We start from the raw sequence: 24177 nt of genomic DNA on the forward strand, positions 1-24177 counted from the left end.
TTCAAAAACATAAAAGAATGATTTTGTAACTCGTGTTTTTAACATGAACTTTTGTGTAATTGACAATTTAAGTGCAATAAGACATGAAAGAGAACTTAGTTAAGTAACATTAAAGTCTGCGTGAACCAGAAGTTGCTGCTGACTTTAATTCAGTGTAGTGCCGTATTTCCAGCAGAAACAGAATATTGAAGAGAGGGCATGGTTTTTTGCGCTCCTCCTCTCTGTCTCTCACTCATTGCAACCTAAAGGGGTATGTTGGAGGGGTATGTTTAAGGAAAATCTGCCCAAGTTGTCAAACTGACATCATTAGAAAAGGAATGCCATTCAGAGTAGAATATTTTTTTCAGATTTTGAATAAAGATTTCGAAGACAAAAAAAAAAAAAATTACTTAATTTGTAACTTTTTTTTATCAGAGTATCTGACGTATGAGCTGTAAAGGCGCAGCCCTGCTCTTAAAAAGGGGGTGTGGAGCAGCAGCTCATTTGCATTTAAAGACACATGCACGAAAACAGTGTGTTTTTGCTTCCTCTACAAATAGGCATTTTTAAATTATATAATAACCTGTGGAGTATTTTGAGCTAAAACTTCAGACACATTCTGGCACCTGACACTTATATTACATATTGTAGAAAGGGGCATAATAGGTCACCTTTAATATATCTGAAGTGACTAGTCCCTTATTACAGTATATTCTTAATATTTTCATATCTAACACTGGTGTAGCAGCATGTTCCACAAAAGACCAATAAAATAAAATAAAAAATTCAGAAAAAAAAATTATCTTTCTCAAGGGCTACAAATAAAGATTGGTAAGACTAAGCGCATAGCAGTATAAAATATACCAGATTGCATATGTACATATCATGAAACAGGGACAGTAACAAACAGAGATATATGCCAGGACCAATATGCTAAAATCATTTAAAAATGAAGTAGTCATGGCCCTGATGGTAGGAGAAGAATATAAACCCAGAGGAACACAGAATTATATGAATATAAACTCAAAATCAAGGAAATTAGACGCTGACCAGAAGAGGCAATGGTGCAGCAGAATGGATAAAGAAGAAGAAACCATGTTGTCCTGAGTACACGTATCCAGCATTTCACATAGCAGCATTAAAACAATGTCCATCTCAGCGATGAATGTACATGTCTTCCGTCCACTCCTCTGTCCCTACACACCTATCCATCTCCCTGTCCCGCTCCCGTCCCTGGTAGTGACTGTGGTGTGAGTGAGCATAGTGGTGCGGTTGTTTGTGCGAGCACAGCTGGCTCGACTGTCTCTGTTGCCTGTTGTGCTCATTGTGCTCCAGTTCGTAGTCCTGCTGCCCGAGATGGGAATAATCCGGTTGAACGTCTGTGGTCCCGCGGCGGTGGTGATGTCGGTGGTGATGGTTATGGTCCTTTTGAATTGTAGTCCTATTGTGGTAGACCTCGGTTTGGTCTGTGTCGCCCTCAACCGGGAGCGTGCGCCTGCTCCGGGACTCTGTATATGAAATGTCTTTAGCAGGAAGCAGCTCCATGTCAGCGGGCTGCTGGTGGTGCACGTGCTGCTGGTGTTTGTTGTGGGGCTCTGTTGGTCGGCTGGTGCTGGAGCGATGGTGGTGATGATGATGGTGGTGATGACGATTGCTGTGTCTCTTTGGCTCACTACGAAGAAGTCTCTCCTCCTCCTCGGCCTCCTCCTGCACTTCCTCTTCTTCCTCCTCCTCCTCCTCCTCCTCCTCCTCTCTCGTCTCATGAGCCTGGGGCAGATGCTCCTGTTGGTGCTCTTGAGATCCTTTTCTCTTGGTAGCAACCAACTTCTTTCTTTTCTGTTCATCCTGTATAAGAGATATATGACATGAAAATTAGAATTTTGTGGCTTCTAGTCTATGTCTCTTAGCATTGAAGATTTATTTGGAATAGAAGCAAACCAGCTCAGTTTACTTGTAAACCTTTAAATGCAGACCTCCTGTGAACTATAAGTTTGTTAATTAATAGAATATGCTTTTCTTGAAGTCATAAGCCCTGATTATTTTTTAGTTTTTAAATAATCATAATTAACTGCAAAAATCCTGGTGAAAATTTCATTAACCATGATTCTGCAGAGGCATCTCCACCAGAAAAGAAACAAGCAAATCACACTTTAATTATTCAGATATAACCACTGACTAGTTGATTATCGAAATATTTAGTTTAGCATATCCTCAAGTAAGTGCTCCCTAAAAGAAAGCAATTGCTTGTTTAGTCTTGTGCAAAGACATTAAACTACAAAAATGGCACTTTTAACCTATAATAAAGTTTACTTACAACACCTAAAATAGGCTATTACTAATACTATGGATACTAGGAAGTACAAACTAGTAGGTGCTGGCACTATAAGAATTTTACCTCAGAGACCACCATCTCACTCAGCAAAGGTCCTTAAAGCTCAAGTCTTCTTTAAATGTCCAAGAAAGTTTAGTAAGAGTTGGGGGAGAAATTGAAAATGTCACAGAATGACACAGCACTAAGCTAAATTTCAGACTTTATGGAGCCTGCAGATGTTTCAAAGCAGTCAAAGCAGACTTTTACAAAAGAACAGAACACATGAGTAAACAAAAACTAATAAAATCTGTTAGAAAGTGGGCTAAACTGAAGTTATAAGAGACATTCATGAGAAAATAATACATAAAATTTAGTCTACTTGGTTACTTGTCAGTGAAGCATATTTGAAATGAAATATATGAGAATAATGTGAGATGTGGTGGAAATGACACTGGTATGGACTTTTTATGATTTTATGATCATATGTATATCACCGTTCAAAGGTCTGAGAAGACTTTTTTATTTTATTACAAAAGAAATGACTATTTTATTACATTTATTTGGTGAAACTAAATACATTTACAAAAGATATATATATATATATTATATATATTTATATTTCAAATAAATGTCTACAGACGCTTCATTCGTAACTACATTCATCACTGCTAAAAGGCAAGCCATCAAAACTCAAATGGACTGAAGAAGCTACCCAAGCTTTCACCAAACTCAAGAACAATTTTACCACTGCCCCGATTCTTAAGCATCCTGATCCTATCCTTCCCTTTGTGTTAGAAGTTGATGCATCTGATTGCGGGATCAGAGCATTCTTTCCCAGCATCATGGTCAACCAGGAAAAACTCTACCCTTGTGCATTCTTCTCAAGAAAACTGACTTCTGCTGAGTGTAACTATGATGTAGGTAACAAAGAACTTCTATCCATGAAGGTAGCCATTGAAGAGTGGAGGCATTGACTTGAGGGGGCAGTGAATCCATTCCAAGTCATCACAGATCATAAAAACCTGGAATACATCAAGTGCGCCAAACACCTGAATCCACATCAAGCTTGTTGGTCTTTATTCTTCACCAGTTTCCAGTTTACTGTCACATACAGACCTGGCACCAAGAACAGTAAGGCTGATGCTCTCTCCAGACATCATGATCCTTCAACAGACAATGTCACACCTGAATCTATTCTTCCACCATCTGTTATCATTGCTCCAGTAACCTGGGACATTATGGAAAAGATCCAACGAGCCCATTAGCAGGAACCACCACCAGCAAACAGTCCCCCAAACAAACGCTTTGTTCCTCAAGGTTTACGTCTCCTAGTCATGCAATGGGTTCATACCTCTCTGAGCTCAGGACATCCTAGTATTTCTCGCACCCTCCGCCTATTACAGAACTCCTTCTGGTGGCCATCGATGACCAGAGATGTGGTAACCTATGTCAAGACCTGCCAAACTTGCGCTTGATCCAAGACTCCCAAGGAACTACCCTCTGGTCTCCTCCAACTGTTACCGATTCCTCAACGTCTTTGGTCTCACCTGTCCATAAACTTTGTCACAGACATGCCACTCTCCAATGGTTTCACCACCATGCTAGTAATTATTGATCACTTCTCTAAGCATTTTGTTTGATCCCTCTCAAAGGTCTTCCCACAGCCATCGAAACAGCGCAAGCCCTATTCCACTATGTTTTCAGAGTCTATGGTTTGCCTGAGGATATTGTTTCTGACAGAGGAACCCAATTTCCACATCAACAGTCAAATGGCCAAGTTGAAAGGTTGAACCAGGAGACTGGAAGGTATCTCAGAACTTATTATAGCTGTGAACAGAACCGGTGGACAAAATTCCTTCCATGGGCTGAGTATGCTCAAAACTCCCTAACTCATTCATCCACTGAGAGGACCCCTTTCCAATGCGTGTTGGGATACCAACCCTCCTTGTTCCCGTGGTCAGGTGAACCCTCATCTGTACCTGCAGTCAATGACTGGATCAGACACAGTGAGAGGGTGTGGGACAATACCCATGTCCGTCTACAGAGAGCCGTCAAAACACTAGAGTTCCAGGCCAACAGATGATGTCGCCCACACCCTCCCTACCAACCAGGATAATGGGTCTGGCTTTCTACGAGCACCAGGCTTTCTAATCAAACAGATTAATGAAGTCACGTACCAGCTTGACTTGACCGTATTTCTCCCTCCTTCCATGTCTCGTTCCTCAAACCGGTCCACCTGGATGCTGACCCCAATGCTGAGAACCAAGAGCCACCGCCACCGCTGGATATAGATGGATCACCAGCATTCAAGGTGAATGAGTTGCTGGACTCAAGACGTCGAGGGGGTCAGCTCCAATATCTGGTGGACTGGGAGGGCTATGGGCCTGAGGAAAGATCATGGGTAGCCGCCCCTGACATCCTGGATCCATCATTTATTGAAGACTTCCAATGAGCCAGACCTGAACATCCAGCACCATGACCATGGGGATGTCCTGGTCTAGCACCAGGAGTAGCTCCTTGGGGGGCCTGTTTCTCTAGTTTTTGCCTTTTGGATTTCCTTCGTACTTGTTTGCTGGTTGAACTGATTACTATGACTTTGACTTCTTGGCCTGTGACCACAACTCTGATTTCTGCCCCACATTTTGGATTGTTAAACTGTTTGCTCATTAAACTTCTGCAAATGGATTCTAACACAGCCTCTGCCTCACCCTCATTACAAAATGCTGTCCTTTTGATCTTTCGTTTCTTTAAAAAATTTGAAGAATTTTTCTTTTTATTAAGATTTCCACATAAGTATTAAGCCATTCGTCTGATTTTTAATATTGATTATCATAAGAAATGTTTCTTGAGCAGCAAATCAGCATATTAGAATGACTTTTGAAGAATCATGTTGGACTGAATACTGAAGTAATGGTTGATGAATATTCAGATTTGCCATCACAGGAATGCATTACATTTTAAACTATATAAAAAAAACAGTTATTTAAATAGTAATAATATTTCACAACATTACTGTCTATATATATTGTATTTTTGACCAAAACAAATGTTGTCATTTACAAATCTCAACAACCCCAAACTTATGGACTAATAGTGTGTATTTACTATTGATCGCTGTCTTTTAACAAAATTAAACTAGTGAGTGTGTGAAAAGTGTTTATTTTATACACATTCACAGGGTGAATTTTTTTTAGTTACGCATCCAATCAGAAAACACATTACTAAAGAGCATTTCTTGACTTGTTTTGGTTCACTCCTAGAAATCCACAGTCTGCATATTTACAGTTTGAGTAATTAATCTCCTGTTTTACACAGAGTGTGTCTAGTACCTTAGCAGGTGTGGGGCTGGTGGGGAATGTGTTTTCTGCCAGTTTCTCCAGCATAGGGTTGGAAGGCTCCATTTCAGGAGGGTGTGTGGCTCTCCAGTAGGCCTCCAGATAATCAGCGATGTGTTCACAGGCATCTGTCAGCTGGTTCTCATCTAAGATAACATCGAACAGCTCCTGTGAGAGAGACCAATAGTGACGTCACAATAAAGGGTAAGCATAAGTGATAGTGAAATTAAGCACATAACACATGATAATGCTGGGAGGCCAAACTATGTCAACTACGGCCTTGGGTGTCTTGCAACATGATGCAGCATAAAAATAACAGTCTCTTGATAATCACACAAAGACAGTTTGTGATTAGGCCCTCCAGCTAGGCTAGAATTAGAAATAATGGTAGTGTTCAAAGGAGGCTTCAAAGAGGTCCAAGATTTGGGTGTTCATTTTGATTTTCTAAAGAAACAGACTCTAAGTTAATCAGATGTAATATATCAAGTGCATAACAAGGTAATTTTTTTTTACCATGATTAACTGACCATTATGCCTTAAAATTTTATTAACCACTCCACATGAAAATAGAGCTTATGATAAAATGTATGATTCATTGCAATGGGACATTCTGTAAAGATATAGGAATAGTTCACTCAATTTTTTTCTAATGATTTACTTGCCCTCAGTCCTTCCAAAATGTAGATGAGTTTGTTTCTTCATCAGAACAAAATTCTGAGAAATGAAGGCGAGATGACTTTATTTCTTTTACTGGAAAAAAGCAATATTATAGATAAGGGGTCCATCCATATTTTATCCAGAAGCAACGGTTAAAAAAGTCTTGATAGATTTATTTATAACAAAGAGGCAGCTTTTCAGCTCATAAGATGTTAATTGAAGAACATAAGTTTGGTGGTTTACTTGTGTATTTTTGTGACGCTTTAATCAGTTGTTTGGACTCTCATTCTGATGGCACCCATTCACTGCAGAGGATCCATTGGTGAGCAAGTGATATAGGCTATGGCTAAATTTCTCCAAATCTGTTCTGGTGAATGAACAGACTCATCTATATCTTGGATGGTTTGAGTAAATTTTCTGTACACTTTTGGGTGAACTATTCCTTTAATAGAAGTGGATTTTTAGCAAAGGGTCATCTGCGATCATACAGAAAACATTTTAATATCTTTAGTATTTATTTAAGTACACTTACATTAGGACACTGGGCCAGTTTGTCTGCGGCCACCATCTGAACATTCAAATGTTTAGTCTGAGATTTGCCCCTGGTCTTTATCAGTCTTGTCAGAACCTAAACAGCAGATGAAAAGAGGAAGGAAAAAGGCACAGGAAGGATGAGTGGGAGGCACATGGGGTGAAAGAACAGTGAATGTTAGGTCATGTTGGGTCACAAGAGAAAGGTTAGTGTTTTTGTGCAACCAGTCTTCTCGCAAACAAGCGTTTCCTATGTAAATGTAATGGCTGCACATTCAAAAGCTTCTGGGAAGTAAATTAAACCATGCTTTGTGTAGCCCAGTGACAGACAGATAGATCTTATTCATATGACAGATATAAATCATTTTGAATGATACTGTACTGTAGTGCACTTTAAAATATATTTGTAGTTATCAGAAAAGTTTATCAAACAAGTTAACCACATCAGATATCGCTGTACTGACAGAATAATCTTGTTTCTGCCTCCTAGTGGCAATTTTTATACCATCTATTATATATGGTATACTTGAACATACCAGCATATGATTCTTTTAATATTTTTCCAAACTAGGGAAATGGCACAGAGCAGCTGGAACTGGTTAACATAATAAATGAAAGCTGAATTCATTTCCTTCTGATGACTAAATAGCTATTTAACTGATGACTAAGTACTGAACATTATTTAATTCCTAAGTGTTAAACATAATTCTCAACACTGAATAAGGCCTGTTTTGAAATGTACCTCTTACAAAACATAAAATAAATTGCTTTGAGGTTCATTTTTGCAGAATGTAAATTATAAGATTTTAAATGAAAAGCTATGGTAACAACACAACCATTTATGCAAATTAAATGAACAACATGCATTATTAAAAACATCATTTAAATGAAAAAACAAAACACAGATCATACTAATTGATCAAAAGTCACAGTAAAGACATTTAAAATTAAAATAAAAAGATTTCTATTTCGTAAAAATCCATTTACTGAACATTCAATTCATCAAAGAATCCATAAAAATGTGTCATGGTTTCATAAGTATCATAATTTTTTTCAACATTGATAATAATGAAAAATGTTTCTTGTGCAGAAAACTCAAATGACTTCTAAAGGATCATGTGACACTGAAGACTGGATTAATGGCTGCTGAATATCCAGCTTTGCCATCACAGGAATATTACATTTTACAATTACCGTTTAAAATATATTAAAATAGAAAACAGTTTAAACCAAAAATTTATTTTCATAATATTATTGTATTTTTAATTACACAGCTTCGGTGAGCTTAAGATATATATATATATATATATATATATATATATATATATATATATATATATATATATATATATATATATACATACATTTTTTTTTGTAAACAATTAAAAAGCTTACAAGCCCAAACTTTTGAAAAGTAATGTATAATGTTTATTTCATCAGTAAACAAATGACTATTGAAAGAATGTTTGCAAGCGGAACAGAGTTTCTGACCTTGGGTGATGAAATCTTGACATACACCAGGATTGGGGCCAAGGAGGTCTTGCTTAGTTGGAGAGGGTGGTTAATGGTGTCAGCATCAAGAACCACAAGCTGTAGACTGCGTGCTAACTCAAAAATCCTCTCAACCTCTCCTTGGATTTGAGCTGTAGGGGCAGATTAAGAAATAAATGAGACTAGTCAACCAAAGATCCTTATAAATGACATCTTCAGAAACATTATGCTGTCAAAGTACAAATCTGCTGAAGTGTAGCCAAAAGCACTTAAAATGTAATGGAAAGCTTTTTATGTCCAACTCCAAGAAGTTTCTTGCACTTTCATGAAGTATATATATAAAAGGGTGTATAAAAGTGAAAGTCCCATCTTCAAAACTAAATGCATTCCATACACAGGTCATGCAATATGTCAATGAAAACAGAAATGATCAAAATATGCTGACAGAACGGTTTCTTGTCCACAGGATGCAGCAGAACAATGGTTTAAAACTTGCTCTTTGCTCCAAAGTGAGCAAAACCTTAATGGTAAAAACAGGACAAGTTCTAAATCATTTCACATGGTATTCAACATTATCTTTCACAAATCACAAGAAAAATAAAATCTAAAAATTTACACTGTTTTCAAGTTAAAATATCAAAACACTCTTTTGTTCTCACTGCATTGGGAAATAGTTTTCTTTTGTCAAGAGAAAACTATTCTTATTATCTTACATAATTACATGTCTTGTTTCAAAGATGTATATATATATATATATATATATATATATATATATATTTTTATATTATATTTTATATTATATTTTTATTTTTTTTATTACTGATTAAGCAGCACATAACTCAATCTTACATACACACTAAATACTTTGGCTTGCATTTGTTTGACCAATAAAATGATGTACAAATTAGGAAGGTCAATGGAGATTTAGTGGTTAACACAAGCCGAAGCTTTTAGAAAGCAGTGACCTTCAGTAAAAGTAGCAGGGCACTTTGACACTTAGTGTTCACTTAGTGATAGTGTTCTCTAAGAGGTAAAGCAGTTCTGGTGACACCAACAGGAGTGAGTTGGGGAACAGAGACAGGCTACTGCTGTAATACATACCCACGGCATCTGAGGTAAGAGAGCAATGTGAGGGACAGAGTGGAGAAAACCAATCAGATCCCCTTAAAGCGAGCTACACACCTCAGATCCACACTTGGTGAGAATACACATCCACTAATGATAAACAGCCATTTAATAATTACAATCAAAAGATACTTTTAGTGCTGTGAGAGATACAATTTAAAAGCAGTTGGAGTTTCTCTGTAAGTGGGATCTTTTTTCCTTTTTTTTCCGAACCCACTGCAATTTTTTTTTATTAATCAGTATTTTGGTCTTATTTTCAAACAATTATGAAAAAATCAATCAAACCAAATAACTTGTTTATGTATTCAGTCTACCTTCTTAAGTAAATGTATTAAAGAAAATTGAGCCAAAAGTACTGATTAATAATTTATTTTTGCAGTGCACAATCAGGCTCTATTATCCCAATGTTAAATATTTAATTATTAATTTGCTTTATTAATACATAAGTATATTTATATGTTTGGGTTCAATGACCCAATTCAACCCATTCTTTCTCTTTGATTCTGCATTAAATTGATTATTTAATATTTCAAGCCAGTACATTTATAATATATTGTGTACTTTGTATGGAATGACATACAGACAGAAAAACATGAAGAAAACAGCAAGTAGTGATTACCTAAACTGGAACGGGTGTTGGAGCGATCCATTATGGCGTGCTTGCTGGGGTTGTTGAGGATCGATCGCTTGGCAAGTGCAATATCTGCCGTCACCCGGGTGATAGTAATTCTAGCAAAGGATTTACATATATGAAAAGTCACAATACTCTTTTTGTCTACACACAATTATTGTTATAGTAAATATTCCTTTGTAACGAGTCAACAGTACCATACCTTCCTTCAAATCTGTGTTTTAAAAAATCAAAGAGAGCTTTTTGCATCATGTCTGTAACCTGTAAATTGAAATAAAAGGTAGAAAACACGCAACTCAATAATAGTACTTCATAAAAGTGTAGTTTCCGTTATGTACAGTAGAGGGCAGTGCATATTTGTGCAGCACAAGTGTGGCATAAGAGAACATGAGAGTTTAATCCTCAGTTTGGGCTATAAGACACATTACACACAATGTATTAAAGTAAGAATAGTACTTTTCATGTTTTATTCTAAGAGTAATATATTATCATATGTATACTGAGCCACTGGCTCCTTTGAAGCAGTTAAGCTGAAGATCCTCAGAGAGTTTGGACAGTGAATGCCTGAACATTGCACTTATGGAGACATGAGGCAATGGCCCTCACCTCATAGCCCTTGAGCGAAGGCCCCATGAGTACCACGGGACGCATGGAAGGCACAACATCATATGCAGCCAGCTGCTCTCCCTGCAGTAAAAGAAACTGGGTGAAAATATGCTTAAACAAACAGACAATATATGAATATAAACATAAATGCGTGTGATGTGGTCTTAATCACAGCATTATGTATTTGCTCACCGATTTCTTCTTCACTTGCTGAACTAAAGGATACAAATATTAATTTATATTTAAAAATAAGACATTTAAAAATATTTAAAAATGAGAAATTTAATTGCACACAGAAACATAAAATGATAACATTATTTATGTTCCACATACATACTTTTTGTCTAGATAAGTGGACAATAACAAATAAAGAATAATCAATTATAAAGGGAAACCTACATGCTAATGTAGATAATGTACATGAAGTGTCAGCACACCTGTTTGGGGTGGAGCTGCTTTCTTTGCACTCATATCATCTTTGGCAACACTAGACGCTTTACTGTAAGGAGAAAAAAAGCATTTTGTACAGAATGAGTGTTGGCGCAGTATATGCACATTTAAACAGCTGATTCATTCATGCAATAAGAACACAAATATAATAACAAAATGAAGACTCCACACTGCATTATTAATGAGATTTGTTTACTTGGCCAGTGCTTTGGCGGCCTTCCTGGCCTGCACCTCTCTTCTGATCAGAATTGTCTCCAGATTCACCGGGCTGGGGATAAAACCAACCTCTCCCCCTTCCTTTACAGGCCGTCCAATCCACCAGTCATTGTTAAATTTCTGTAACCAACAACAAAAACAACACAATATTTTAGATTTAAAAACCAGCTTCATCGACTATATTGACATTAATTTGATTTACTTCAGTGTGATGATCGTGCAGGTGATCAGGGAATACACTGACCTCTTTAATATGCAGGAAGTCTTTAGCTTCAAAAGAAACCCCGTGGCCTGGTATAGGGACGTTGTCATCATCTGCAGGTGTGTACGTGAAGTTTGTGCGCACGGCGAAAGCAACAGGCTTAAACTGAATAATCGCAACAAAAAGGAAAGATGGAAACCTAATTTAATAAAAATACACTGAATGTGACCCTTTTGCATCAGAATCCTTTGTGAGCACAAGAACTGCAACAGTATGTTTCTAGTACCTAGATGTAAACAAAATCTCCATGTGTAGTTCAGCTCTACCATTTTATTTGTAAATGTGTCCATGAGGTTGTGTATAAGTTAATGGCAGCAGACAGACACTTTGAGGAGCGTGCTGGAACAGAAACACTGCTGATTTGAGCAATGGCACATGTGCTGCATTGCCCCAGGCAAGTTACTAATAATAGCTTTCATTCATTTACCTTCAAACCCATTGCAATGCACAAATTCATTCTAAAAGAGCTCCATATCAGCCCAGTAAAGGGCAATGCTGTCTATTGGCAGCTCTATCAGGACAGTGTGGATTTGAATATACAGTATATGATGAGACTGAATGCACAAGAGATCATATTAATTTAATCTGCAAAGACCTAAAACTTGTCCTTCAAGTGCTGTAAAATGTGCAAGGATAATTTATATGGCATGCAGCAGGGTAAATTACACGGGATCAGTGTTATTTTCATCCATTATTTACATATATTTACAGTAACAGGACGAAATGACAATTGTAGAGTATCAACTGAGATTGAACAGTTGGTTTGCTTGGGTCAGCATCCCATTACATTTTAAGTGCTTTTGGCTACACTTCAGCATATTTGTACTTTGATAGCATAATATTTTTGAAGATGTCATACATAAATGTTTGGTTGACTAGTGTCGTTTCTTTCTTAATCTTATTTTTCTTGGTTAAACCTATAAAACAAAAAATTTAAATGCACATATTAAGGAATCTAAGGTTAAAAAGGTTACAATAATCTCAGTCTCATGTATTGATTGATTGTATATGCTTTAAGTTTTTACATTATTATATATGATTAAAGGATTATTTGAGCCTTACTAAGACAAGAAAATGGAAACATTAGCTTACTGTATATAACAAAGTATAAATTATTTTCTTTAAAAAACAATCCTCCAAGTCTCCATATTTTAAAATACTGTAATCTTTTTTTGTTTCTAATTAATAAGTCAAAAGTCAAATGAAAAAATGGTTCAAATGGATAAGCATAAGACTCCCTATAATTTTTCAACACTAGTCAATGGCAAAGTCCCTACCATTAAACAAAAATGTCATTTTATAAAATTCTGTAAAAATAATGTTTATACTGTTTTTAACCCAGTCATGTGAAAAGCAGTTTTGATATTTGACATTACATTTATGTTTAAAAGGGACAAAATAATCACATTGCCATGCTTTTTAGTTAAGAAAAACTGATATACATTTCTTTAAAAATCGCCAATAAAGGATTGCGAGAGCATTAAAAAAGTTTGAGACCATTATCTTTTACTAACTTAAAAAAAAACAATCATCCAGGTTTCCATATTCAAAAATAATGCCTGGGTCATAACACAATAATAAATAAATCACTTTGTTTTATTAATTTATTGTATTATAATTTGGTATTTAATTAAAAGAAAGTCAAATGTCAACACAATAGCAGTCTAGCTGCTTATAGCCTGGTTCTTAAAGGTGATTCTCTGTGGGAGATAGAGATTCTGGACTAAAGCAGGACATGATCCTGTCTACTCAGTACCTTCATTTTAAAAGGACCTCAGAGAGCTCACTGACACAGTTATAATGGTTTCATTCAGTTTTTAAAAGCTGAGCAAAACTGGACTCTGTAAAGAGCCGATGATAAAACACAAAGTGTTTGTTGTTTGTTGCTCATTCATGGTTTGCCACAGTGCTTCTTATATGTTTTGGACTGTGTAAAGGAACAGAAGAAAAGGTAATTGTAGCTATTGTTTGTCATTTGCATATAGAGCATTGATTTTGTAGAGTACAAGATTTAACACTGATGTGCTGTTTAAACGCAGGCATTTGGTGATTAGCTTTTTGACACAGCTTCCTTGTTACTTTGACGGGAAAAAAGAGCAATGTAAAATGTATGAGCACATCTAAAGCTGTGATATATTTTGGTCCTTGTTGCCAACGTCACTGGTAGCAGGAATGGGCAGCTGAGAGAATAATGGAGTTGCAATCTACCTTGGCCTTGTCCAGCTGGACTTGGGCATTCTTCTCTTTCTCCTCAGTGGCCCCTGAGTCCTGACGGTCCGCCGAACCCTACCACAGTCATACAAGAGTAAGAACCAGCATTATTATAACACCCAGAATCATTCTCTTTCCCGAGACATTTCTGTCCATTCTGACTCATTCTGACTCACAATAGCAACAAGCACTTAACTGTGCACATAGCGTTAAATATAACACTCCATGTCAATGTTGAAATGATTAAGCTGAAACAATGCTGTCTTTGAGTCAAATAAAATAAATTAATAAATATTTTAAAGTTTAAAACAGAGATAATTTATCCTAACCAGGTACAAAGATCTTCTCATGATATGATCAAATCATTAAATGAGGCATATGCATTGATAATACACTGTTTTCAGTAGAGATTACTCCACTATATAAGGACAGTGTCATCAAAGTCACAAATGATCCCACGCTTTCTCCTGCAGGGCTCCTTCATCAAATTTTAGTACCAACTCCTCTCAAAGGGCAGTGTTCAAAGTCATGCAGAATTTCTCAGTAATGTCAGGCAATAAGAACTAAAACTATTTAGCTGTGTCAAATTGAGCTAATATATTGATACGAGCATAACACTCCCTATCATTTTTCAACACTTATCTATGGCAAAATGCTACCACAAAACAAAGATTGCATTTATAAAATTTCATAACACAATGTCCATAATGTTCTCTTACGAGAGCTCTCTCGTACTGCGTCTTAGCTAAGACGCTACGGGAAAAGTCTCTTTTCCAGAAATATTGAAGCAAAAAATTATCCTTAATTTTGTATTTTTGTAAAGCGCATTTGCAGCAGTACACAGCCATAGGCGAGAACTGCACAGCCTATCGAGCGCAGGCTGATGCAACATCAGACCAATAAGGGCGCTTCGCGCCCTTCTTGCCACTTCCCGCCGAAACGGGTGTGGCCCAACCTATAAAAGGAGCTCGAAAAGGCTGACTCACCTGATTTTTCATCTCTTCAGCGAAGCTCACGCATCGCTGGATCACGGAGGAAGCCAGTGCCGTCTGAGAGGCATATCAGCGGGACGAGCCATTCTGAAGCTGCTGGCCTTCGCTGCCTTCCACTGCCGTTCCTGCTGCGCTGTCCGGCGCCTATATCCTTTCAATTCTGTTATATCCAAATGTTCTTTATCTGTGTGTTCGCCCTGCGACACACACTCGTAAAAGAGCTCGCGTCTTTTTTAAGATGCCTTCCTGCGGCTCGTCAGAGCCCCACTCAGCGAGGGAGACCGGTACGTCATCTGTGTCTCCTGCCTGGGTGAAGATAATGCAGCGCTCGCGCTCGCTTACGGCGGATGCTCTCACTGCGAGCTGTTGCCATGGTGACTCTGAGGACTCGCCTGGCCTTTTTCTCTGAGTCTGCATTCTCCGCTGCGCTGAGGCGCCGTAAAAGTGTCGATTCCAGCGGATTCCGGAACCGTCTTCAGCTCAACCGAGCTCGCCGGTTCGCCCTGCTTCACCGGCCCCCCCTGCATCGCTTCCCGGTGGGCAGTGCCCGCTGTTTGCCGGCGAGTCGTCCAAGGAAGTCGATCTCAGGGCCGCGTCGGGGGAAGAGGACACGCGCTCTCTGCTAGCTTCGGGCAGTGAGGGCTGGGCGAGCTCCGAGGATCTCGCGCCTTCTGCTCAGAAGCCCAGCAGACGAGCTGACATCGAGAAGGAGCCGGGGCGAGTGCTCGCGTTGGCCGCGACGTGTCTCGGCCGCGAGTGGTCTGCACCAGCGCCCCCCATCTCGTTCCCGGCTGGATGGTATGTTCCTTTTGATGAGCGTACTTCTCAAAGCCCGCCTCATTTCTTCCTGAGCTTCACGAAGAGCTGGCGAAGGCTTGCAACGCTTTCGGATTGGGTGCTAGGCATTATAAAGAGAGGCTACTCGCTACAGTTTTTTTCGACGCCCTCCGCGCTTTTCAGCGCGCGTCGAAACTACGGTCAAAACAGAAGTAGCACACATACTTCGGGCCGAAATATCAAAACTGTTGAGCAAAGGGGCTGTAGAGCCTGTGTCTCAAGCTCAAAGTGAGGGGGGGCTGTACAGCAGATGCTTTCTGGTGCCCAAGAGAGACGGGGGTCTCAGGCCCATACTGGATCTAAGACAGCTGAACAAGGCATTGATGAAACGCAGTTTCAAAATGCTTACGACCAGGAAGCTCCTCGCACAGATTCGCAGAGGGGACTGGTTCATGTCAATGGATCTGAAGGACGCGTATTTTCAAATACAGATAGCGTCAAACCACAGGCGATATTTGAGATTCGCCTTCGAGGGCCAGGCATACCAGTTTACAGTCCTGCTGTTTGGCTTGTCCGTGGCTCCTCGTACGTTTACGAGGTGCATGGATGCAGCGCTCGCTCCTCTCAGACTCAGAGGCATGCGAGTGCTGAATTATTTGGACGACTGGCTGGTTCTGGCCCGATCACGAGCGGAGCTCGTGGACCACAGGGCCGTTTTACTCGATCACCTCGAGAAGCTCGGCCTCAGTGTCAATTGGGCGAAGAGTTAGCTGAACCCCAGTCAGGCGATTCTGTTTCTGGGTATAGTTCTGAACTCGTGTTCCATGACGGCGCGGCTGTCACCACAGCGCGTGATGGGCATTCAGCGCGCAGCGAGTTCTTTCCGCTGCGGCGCGACCGTGTCGCTCAAACACTGTCAGAAGATGCTGGGCCTCATGGCCTCAGCATCTCCGGCTCTGCAGCTGGGCCTGCTCAGCATGCGCCCCCTGCAGTTCTGGCTGAAGACGCGGGTGCCGCGCAGAGCGTGGGCGTCTGGCCGGCTGCATCTCAAGGTCAATCAGAGCTGTGTCACAGCTCTGGCACCTTGGACAGCGAACGGCTGGTACCGATCAGGTGTAAGCCTGGGGACTTCCCCGAATGTGAAGATGGTGTCGACGGACGCCTCCACTTCGGGATGGGGAGGGCAGACCGTCCTTTGGCCTTTGGTCGGAACGGGAAAAGCTCCATCATATCAACTGTCTGGAAATGCTGGCAGTGGAGAACGCACTGATGTGCTTTTGTCCCCAAATCAAGGCTCACCACGTCTTAGTCCGTTCGGACAACATGTCTGTGGTGTCCTACATAAATCGCCAGGGCGGTCTCGGGTCCCGAAACCTGTACAGGCTAGCGGAACGCCTCCTGGTTTGGGCTCAGCGCAAAGTGCGTTCGCTGAGGGCAGTGCATGTGCCTGGGCTACAGAATCTGGGTCCAGGCAGGCTGTCCAGAGGCAATGTTCCTACGGGCGAATGGTCTCTACACCCGCAAACAGTCCGGCTGTTGTGGGAGAGATTTGGCAGAGCGGAGGTGGACCTCTTCGCGTCCCACGAAAATGCTCACTGCCCTGCGTTCTTTTCCAAGAACGAAAGCGCGCTGTCACGGGAATGGCCGTGCTGCCTGCTTTATGCTTTCCCTCCGGTCTCCCTCCTTCCGCAGGTGATAGAACGGGTGAGAGAAACGAGATGTTCAATACTGCTTGTAGCACCTTTTTGGAAGAACCAACCATGGTTCCCAGATTTGATGCAGTAAGCAGATGTTGCCCTGTGGCCAGTACCGTTGAGGAGGGACCTCCTCTCGCAGGCCAGGGGCTCGATTTGGCACCCTCAACCGGAGTTGTGGTCCCTCCATGTGTGGGCGCTTAACGGTTACCCGCTGATCTCGCAGTGGGAGTGCTGAATACCATCACTCAGGCTAGAGCTCCGTCGACACGATGTCTGGATGTCGAAGTGGTCGGTGTTCTCCAGCTGGTGCACAGCTCGAGGATATTCACCCCTTAGTTGTGAGGTGACGGAGGTTCTCTCCTTCCTACAGGAGCTGTTGGATAAGGGCAGAGCCCCATCCACGCTCAAAGTTTATGTGGCGGCCATCGCAGTGTTTTCTGAAACAGCGCTCGGTCGGTCAATAGGAAGGAATGATTTGGTCATCCGGTTCCTCAGAGGAGCTAGGAGGCTGAATCCTCCCAGACCTCCGTCAGTCCCTATGTGGGACCTCGCGGCGGTTTTGGAGGCCATGAAGGGTCCCCCTTTTGAGCCTATCCAATCGGTTAGCCTTCAGCATCTGTTGTTCAAGACAGTATTCTTGTTGGCTCTCGCTTCGGTGAAGCGTGTGGGTGATTTGCACGCGCTCTCGGTGAGCCAGTCGTGATTGGAGTTTGGGCCTAATGACTCAAGGGTCATACTCAAACCTAGGCACGGTTATGTGCCGGAATCCCTCAACACGCCATTTCGGGCTCAGGTTATTGCCCTGTCTGCCCTGCCGGTGTCAGGAGAGGATAGAGACTTGAGTCTTCTTTGCCCTGTCAGGGTTTTAAGAACTTATGTGTCTCGCTCTGCTGCCTTTCGGCAGACGGAGCAGCTGTTTGTCTCATTCGGTGGACGTTCCAAGGGAATGGCTGTTTCGAGACAGACTCTATCCAGATGGATAGTTGATGCCATAGCGTTAACTTACGCTTCCAGGGGCCTTCAGTGCCCGTTGGGCGTCAGAGCACACCCCACAAGAGGCGTCGCCTCGTTGTGGGCGTGGTCTACTGGGACCTCCTTGCAGGATATATGTATGGCGGCAGGTTGGGCCTCGCCGTCTACATTAATCAGGTTCTATAACCTGGAGGTTCCTGCCTTGCAAGCAAGGCTGCTGTCGGTATAGTGGAATCAGGGCCCTGAGGGGTACTCTGAGTTCATGAGCGCTATGCGCTGCCGACTGTTATATGGGCAGTATTGCGTAAGACCCGCATTGCCACATTGGTCAGGCTTTGCCTCGGCTGTGTGATGTCATATTGCCGCATCTACGGATGCTGCTAGATATGGGCTTTCCCCCTTTTCTGTCCTGGACTCTCTGTGAGTCCCTCAGGTGACGGTGCACTGTAAATCCTGGGCGTTGCTTCAGGTTTATTGGTGTGTGATCCCTGCGCGCACGGCGTTTTACATTGGGTTCCCGTAGCGTCTTAGCTAAGACGCAGTACGAGAGAGCTCTCGTAAGAGAACGTACTCGGTTACTAAACGTAACCTCGGTTCTCTCTAGAAGAGCGAACGAGTACTGCGTTCTCTGCCGTGCGCACGATTCACTCTGGTTCACTTCGGCAATGAAATAAATCAGGTTAGTCAGCCTTTTCGAGCTCCTTTTATAGGTTGGGCCACACCCGTTTCGGCGGGAAGTGGCAAGAAGGGCGCGGAGCGCCCTTATTGGTCTGATGTTGCGTCAGCCTGCGCTCGATAGGCTGTGCAGTTGCCGCAGAACAAGCCAATGAGCGAACGAGCCGTCTCGCCTATGGCTGTGTACTGCTGCAAATGCGCTTTACAAAAATACAAAATTAAGGATAATTTTTTGCTTCAGTATTTCATGAAAAGAGACTTTTCCCGTAGCGTCTTAGCTAAGACGCAGTACTCGTTCGCTCTTCTAGAGAGAACCGAGGTTACGTTTAGTAACCGAGTACGTTTTCAACTCAGTGATGTGAAAAGCAGTTCTTATGATACAAAATCTTCTATATGAGCTGCTAATGGGTTTGATAATAGATATTATATGGTATCTTACATGGCAACTTCACAGTCTTTTGATGAGAAATCAAAGCTGTAGAATGTAAGCTCTTGAGTACTAGAGAAAAAGAAAAGAAAAAAAATCGGGCCTGATTCATGTAGTCTTTTCTGTTATATTCAGTTTTTCATTTTTCTTAAAGCAAAAATTTTAGAAATGACGAGTGAAAACAGTTCTATTAAAACTACCCAATTTCATCATAATTATTTAACTGGCTTACAACATTAACTTTTTTTTTTCTATTTAAACAAAATGTGGTGAGGCTCATTCTTAAGTTAAAAAAAGCCCTGGCTACCCTGGCCATGTGGACTTGGGGCAATAATGCCACTCAATTTGACAAAAATGCACCTGCACAATTAAAATAAATCTATTACCTCTGCTACTAATAAGGCTGATAACCTTGCTATCAAGACAGCCACTACTGGTCTTGTGGATATGTTGTGTTTTAGATACTGGAGTGCTGGTTACCCCACTATTTTTTGCTGGTAAGCAGCACTTCACCAGCTAGACCTGTACCAAACCAGCAAGAGCCTGGCTGAACATCATCAGGGAAAAAGTTCCAAATTAGATTGCACATGAAATCATCACATCAAAGTGAAGTGACATTCAGCCAAGTATGGTGACCCATACTCAGAATTTGTGCTCTGCATTTAACCCATCCGAAATGCACACACACACAGAGCAGTGAACACACACACACACTGTGAGCACACACCCGGAGCAGTGGGCAGCCATTTATGCTGCGGCGCCCGGGGAGCAGTTGGGGGTTCAATGCCTTGCTCAAGGGCACCTAAGTCGTGGTATTGATGGTGGAGAGAGAACTGTACATGCACTCCCCCCACCCACAATTCCTGCCGGCCCGGGACTCGAACTCACAACCTTTCGATTGAGAGTCCGACTCTCTAACCATTAGGCCACGACTTCCCTAAATCATCACATCAAAGTGAAGTGACATTCAGCCAAGTATGGTGACCCATACTCAGAATTTGTGCTCTGCATTTAACCCATCCGAAATGCACACACACAAAGCAAAATTGTAGTTAAAGGTTTAATGGTGTAAATGTTTCATAAAATCTGTCAAGAACGTCAATGTGAGCTTGAATGTTATTAATAATAAATATTGTGCTCACAAGTGCTTAAAATAAACAGGCGTAATGCAGTACCCATTAGATAAACTGACACAAGGCCATTCGGCAAACATAACATAGTTTGTGTTGAAAGAAATGAGGTTAATTAGCAGAGAAGGCGGTGAAACGAGATTGAGAAAAGGAATGAAAAAATGAAGAACTAGAGGAAACCAGGATAATTGGAGGGTGGGGAGTGCAGAGGGCTTTTCCCATAGGCACAGTCATGTAGAGGTGCTCACTTTTGTTTACTCATGTCTGCCATAGACATCTGTTCACTCAGCACCACCTCTCCTGAAAGTCAATGTCACGGAGAGAGCAGTACAAAATGTTCCTGAATAAGTAACCAATGCCATGCTCACAAAAATGCTCTTCCAACCATAGAGTTTAGTGTGGATTTGGATCATTTATATTCTCATTCTTAGATGTATTAAGTTTAAGTCTAATTGTTAACAGGGGCAATGCACATTAATAAACATAACTGTAAATGTGTCAGAATTAGCCAAAAAGTCAATTTTTCATCTGTAGACCCTTGACAGAATGTGAAAAGGTCACCCTAAAAGAGCTAAGCATCATTACACATATACACATCATATGAAAAAAAAATAAAAAGTTAAATACAGAAAAAAATTACAGAACCATAAATGCACAGTAAAAAGCGCTGCTAAAATACAAAATATAAGTAAATTATCTAGAAGGGAAAAATATGAGGGAAAGGGGGGAGAGAGAGAGAGAGAGAGAGAGAGAGAGAGAGAGAGAGAGAGAGAAGGAGTGAAAGAGAAAGAGAGACAGAGAGAGAGATGGCAATAGGAGAAGGCTACATAAACAAGAGCAATTAGTACAAAGAAGTCTATTGTCAAGAAAAAATACTAATGTTGACAGTGCTGAGTTGTCAGTGACCAAAAGAAAAGTATGTAATCTTCTAATTGTTGATGGGATGGAGTTCCATTCCCATGCAGCTTTGATTGAAAATACAGACTGACTGAATTTACATCTTTTGAAAGGAATAATACGTCCCCTCTTTCCCCACCCCTTGAAGATCGGTGAGCAGTTCTTATATTCTTATATTCAACTGTTTTAGTGGTGAATTTTATAGTCTTAAACAGTAGACAAATATGTACATCATTGATCAAGTTATCCCAGTTTAGTACATTATATATATTTTTAATATTAGACAATGATAAAATTGAACTGATTTCTGATCAAGAGTTTTTAGTGATTGTTTATACAAGGACTGGTTTCAGAGTAGTAATACTAGCTTGCGACCAAGTAGTTAAACAGTAAGCAATATGAGAAATAATCATGGAATGCACATACATCAAAGCGGCTTCAGACGACATATAATGTAAAATTTGATAGTCTAAATCTGACCCGGTTACAGACCATTTTAACCTGAGCCTTGAATAAAAGTTTGGAAACAATCAGAACATTGAGGTGCTTGTATTCAGATACAGTACAACTTGTAATCTTTCCCCTGATACAAAAACATCTGTCACAACACTTAAACTATTAGATTTGGTAAAGAACATACTCACTATTTAGAGATGTTAACTGTAAACAGCATTGTTCTAGCCAAGCTGTGACATGAACCATGGATTGTGTAAGCTGATTTTGTGTAAGTTGAACTTGTGACACACTACTTCCGTGTATATAAATAACAGTTTCATCCGCATACATTTGTATGTAAGTGTTAGGAAAGACGGATGGAAAATCATTGATGTACAACATAAAAAGTAAAGGACCCAGAACAGATCATTGTGGAATACCAGTGGATATACTTGGGGGGCTGACTTAAAATCCAGTATACTAACATGCTGTGTGCAACCTGACAAATGTGATTCAATCCATCTTAAAGTATGTGGAGAAAAATACAGACTTAATAATTTAGACATAAGAATTCTGTGGTTTACAGTGTCAAAGGCCTTACTGAGGTCAAGAAACACAGCCCTGACAACCCCTCTTTTATCTAGTAGAGACTTGAATTTTTCAGTGAAGTAGCAATTTGCCATCTCAGTTGAATAGTTTGCTCTAAAGCCAAACTGCATTGGTTGAAATGCACAAGAACTATTATTCAAATAATTAGTAATTTGCACAGCCATCAATTACTCTGCAACCTTTGAGACTACAGGTAAAATATTAATAGGTCTATACTAGCAGAGTGTGGATCGCCACTTTTGAATATAGGCACAATAACAGATGACTTCCATGCACAAGGGAACATCCCCTGAGAAACTGAAAGACTGATATTTTTAGTGATAGGATTAACTAATGACTCACTAAACTCTTTAAGCATGACCACATCCGTACCAAATATATCCTTTGCTCTTGATTGTTTAACTGGATATTACTTCTGTATACTTAGGAGAGAAACATTGTGCAATTGTGACTACCGAGTCAACAAAGTAATAATTAAGTGCTTCGGCTACATCAGCTCGATTGTTAGTCAGCTTCCAATTTAGCATCAATTCTATTGATGAACTCTCTTTTCTTTTGTCTCCTCTTAAGTAGTTCAATTGATTCCAGATTGTTTTAGAATTACCTCTTGCCTCTTCAATTATTCTCAGGAAAAAAATCAGCATTTGCTTTTCTCAGGGTCTTTACCAACTTGTTCTGTAACGTAAAAAAATGTTGTCTACCATGACTTAACTTTGATCTATTTGCAGTTTTTAAGGCAAGATAATTTTTTTTTCATTAGTTCTAAAATATCTGAATTCATCCAAGGGACAGTATGTTCTCTTACGAGAGCTCTCTCGTACTGCGTCTTAGCTAAGACGCTACGGGAAAAGTCTCTTTTCACGAAATACTGAAGCAAAAAATTATCCTTAATTTTGTATTTTTGTAAAGCGCATTTGCAGCAGTACACAGCCATAGGCGAGACGGCTCGTTCGCTCATTGGCTTGTTCTGCGGCAACTGCACAGCCTATCGAGCGCGGGCTGATGCAACATCAGACCAATAAGGGCGCTTCGCGCCCTTCTTGCCACTTCCCGCCGAAACGGGTGTGGCCCAACCTATAAAAGGAGCTCGAAAAGGCTGACTCACCTGATTTTTCATCTCTTCAGCGAAGCTCACGCATCGCTGGATCACGGAGGAAGCAAGCGCCGTCTGAGAAAGCACATCAGCAGGACGAGCCATTCTGAAGCTGCTGGCATCGCCGCCTTCCATTGCCGTTCCTGCTGCGCTATCCGGCGCCTATATCCTTTCAATCCTGTTATATACAAGCTGTTCTTTATGTGTGTGTGTGTGTTCGCCCTGCGACACACACTCGTAAAAGAGCTCGCGTCTTTTTTAAGATGCCTTCCTGCGGCTCGTCAGAGCCCCACTCAGCGAGGGAGACCGGTACGTCATCTGTGTCTCCTGCCTGGGTGAAGATCATGCAGCGCTCGCTCGCTGACGGCGGATGCCCCCACTGCGAGCTGTTGCCATGGTGACTCTGAGGACTCGCCTGGCCTTTTTCTCTGAGCCTGCATTCTCCACTGCGCTGAGGCGCCGTAAAAGCATCGCTTCCAGCGGATTCCAGAACCGTCTTCAGCTCAACCAAGCTCGCCGGTTCGCCCTGCTTCACCGCCCCCCCCTGCATCGCTTCCCGGTGGGCAGCGCCCGCTGTTTGCCGGCGCGTCGTCCGAGGAAGTCGATCTCAGGGCCGCGTCGGGGGAAGAGGACACGCGCTCTCTGCTAGCTTCGGGCAGTGAGGGCTG

General features: G+C 41.0%; 1 protein-coding gene across 2 annotated transcripts in view; it reads right to left on the reverse strand.

Annotated features, from left to right (window-relative positions):
* Positions 1 to 371: 371 nt before the first annotated feature.
* The window catches only part of LOC132154859 (voltage-dependent L-type calcium channel subunit beta-4-like), a 53840-nt gene continuing 30034 nt past the window's right edge, over positions 372 to 24177 (reverse strand). The window contains exons 2-13 of one of the 2 annotated variants that reach the window (XM_059563573.1): positions 13803 to 13880; positions 11577 to 11699; positions 11313 to 11452; positions 11104 to 11165; positions 10859 to 10881; positions 10667 to 10747; positions 10263 to 10321; positions 10049 to 10158; positions 8305 to 8456; positions 6815 to 6910; positions 5620 to 5793; positions 372 to 1824 (exon numbers count right to left, since the gene is read on the reverse strand). In XM_059563573.1, coding sequence (XP_059419556.1) covers positions 1135 to 1824; positions 5620 to 5793; positions 6815 to 6910; positions 8305 to 8456; positions 10049 to 10158; positions 10263 to 10321; positions 10667 to 10747; positions 10859 to 10881; positions 11104 to 11165; positions 11313 to 11452; positions 11577 to 11699; positions 13803 to 13880 — 1788 coding nt within the window. In that variant the 3' untranslated portion in view covers positions 372 to 1134. Of the gene's footprint in view, positions 1825 to 5619; positions 5794 to 6814; positions 6911 to 8304; positions 8459 to 10041; positions 10159 to 10262; positions 10322 to 10666; positions 10748 to 10858; positions 10882 to 11103; positions 11166 to 11312; positions 11453 to 11576; positions 11700 to 13802; positions 13881 to 24177 lie in introns of both variants that reach the window. The other variant, XM_059563574.1, reaches the window with a different exon arrangement.

This window comes from Carassius carassius, chromosome 12 (assembly GCF_963082965.1).
Source record: "Carassius carassius chromosome 12, fCarCar2.1, whole genome shotgun sequence".
In the NCBI taxonomy this organism is placed as follows: Eukaryota; Metazoa; Chordata; class Actinopteri; order Cypriniformes; family Cyprinidae; genus Carassius; species Carassius carassius.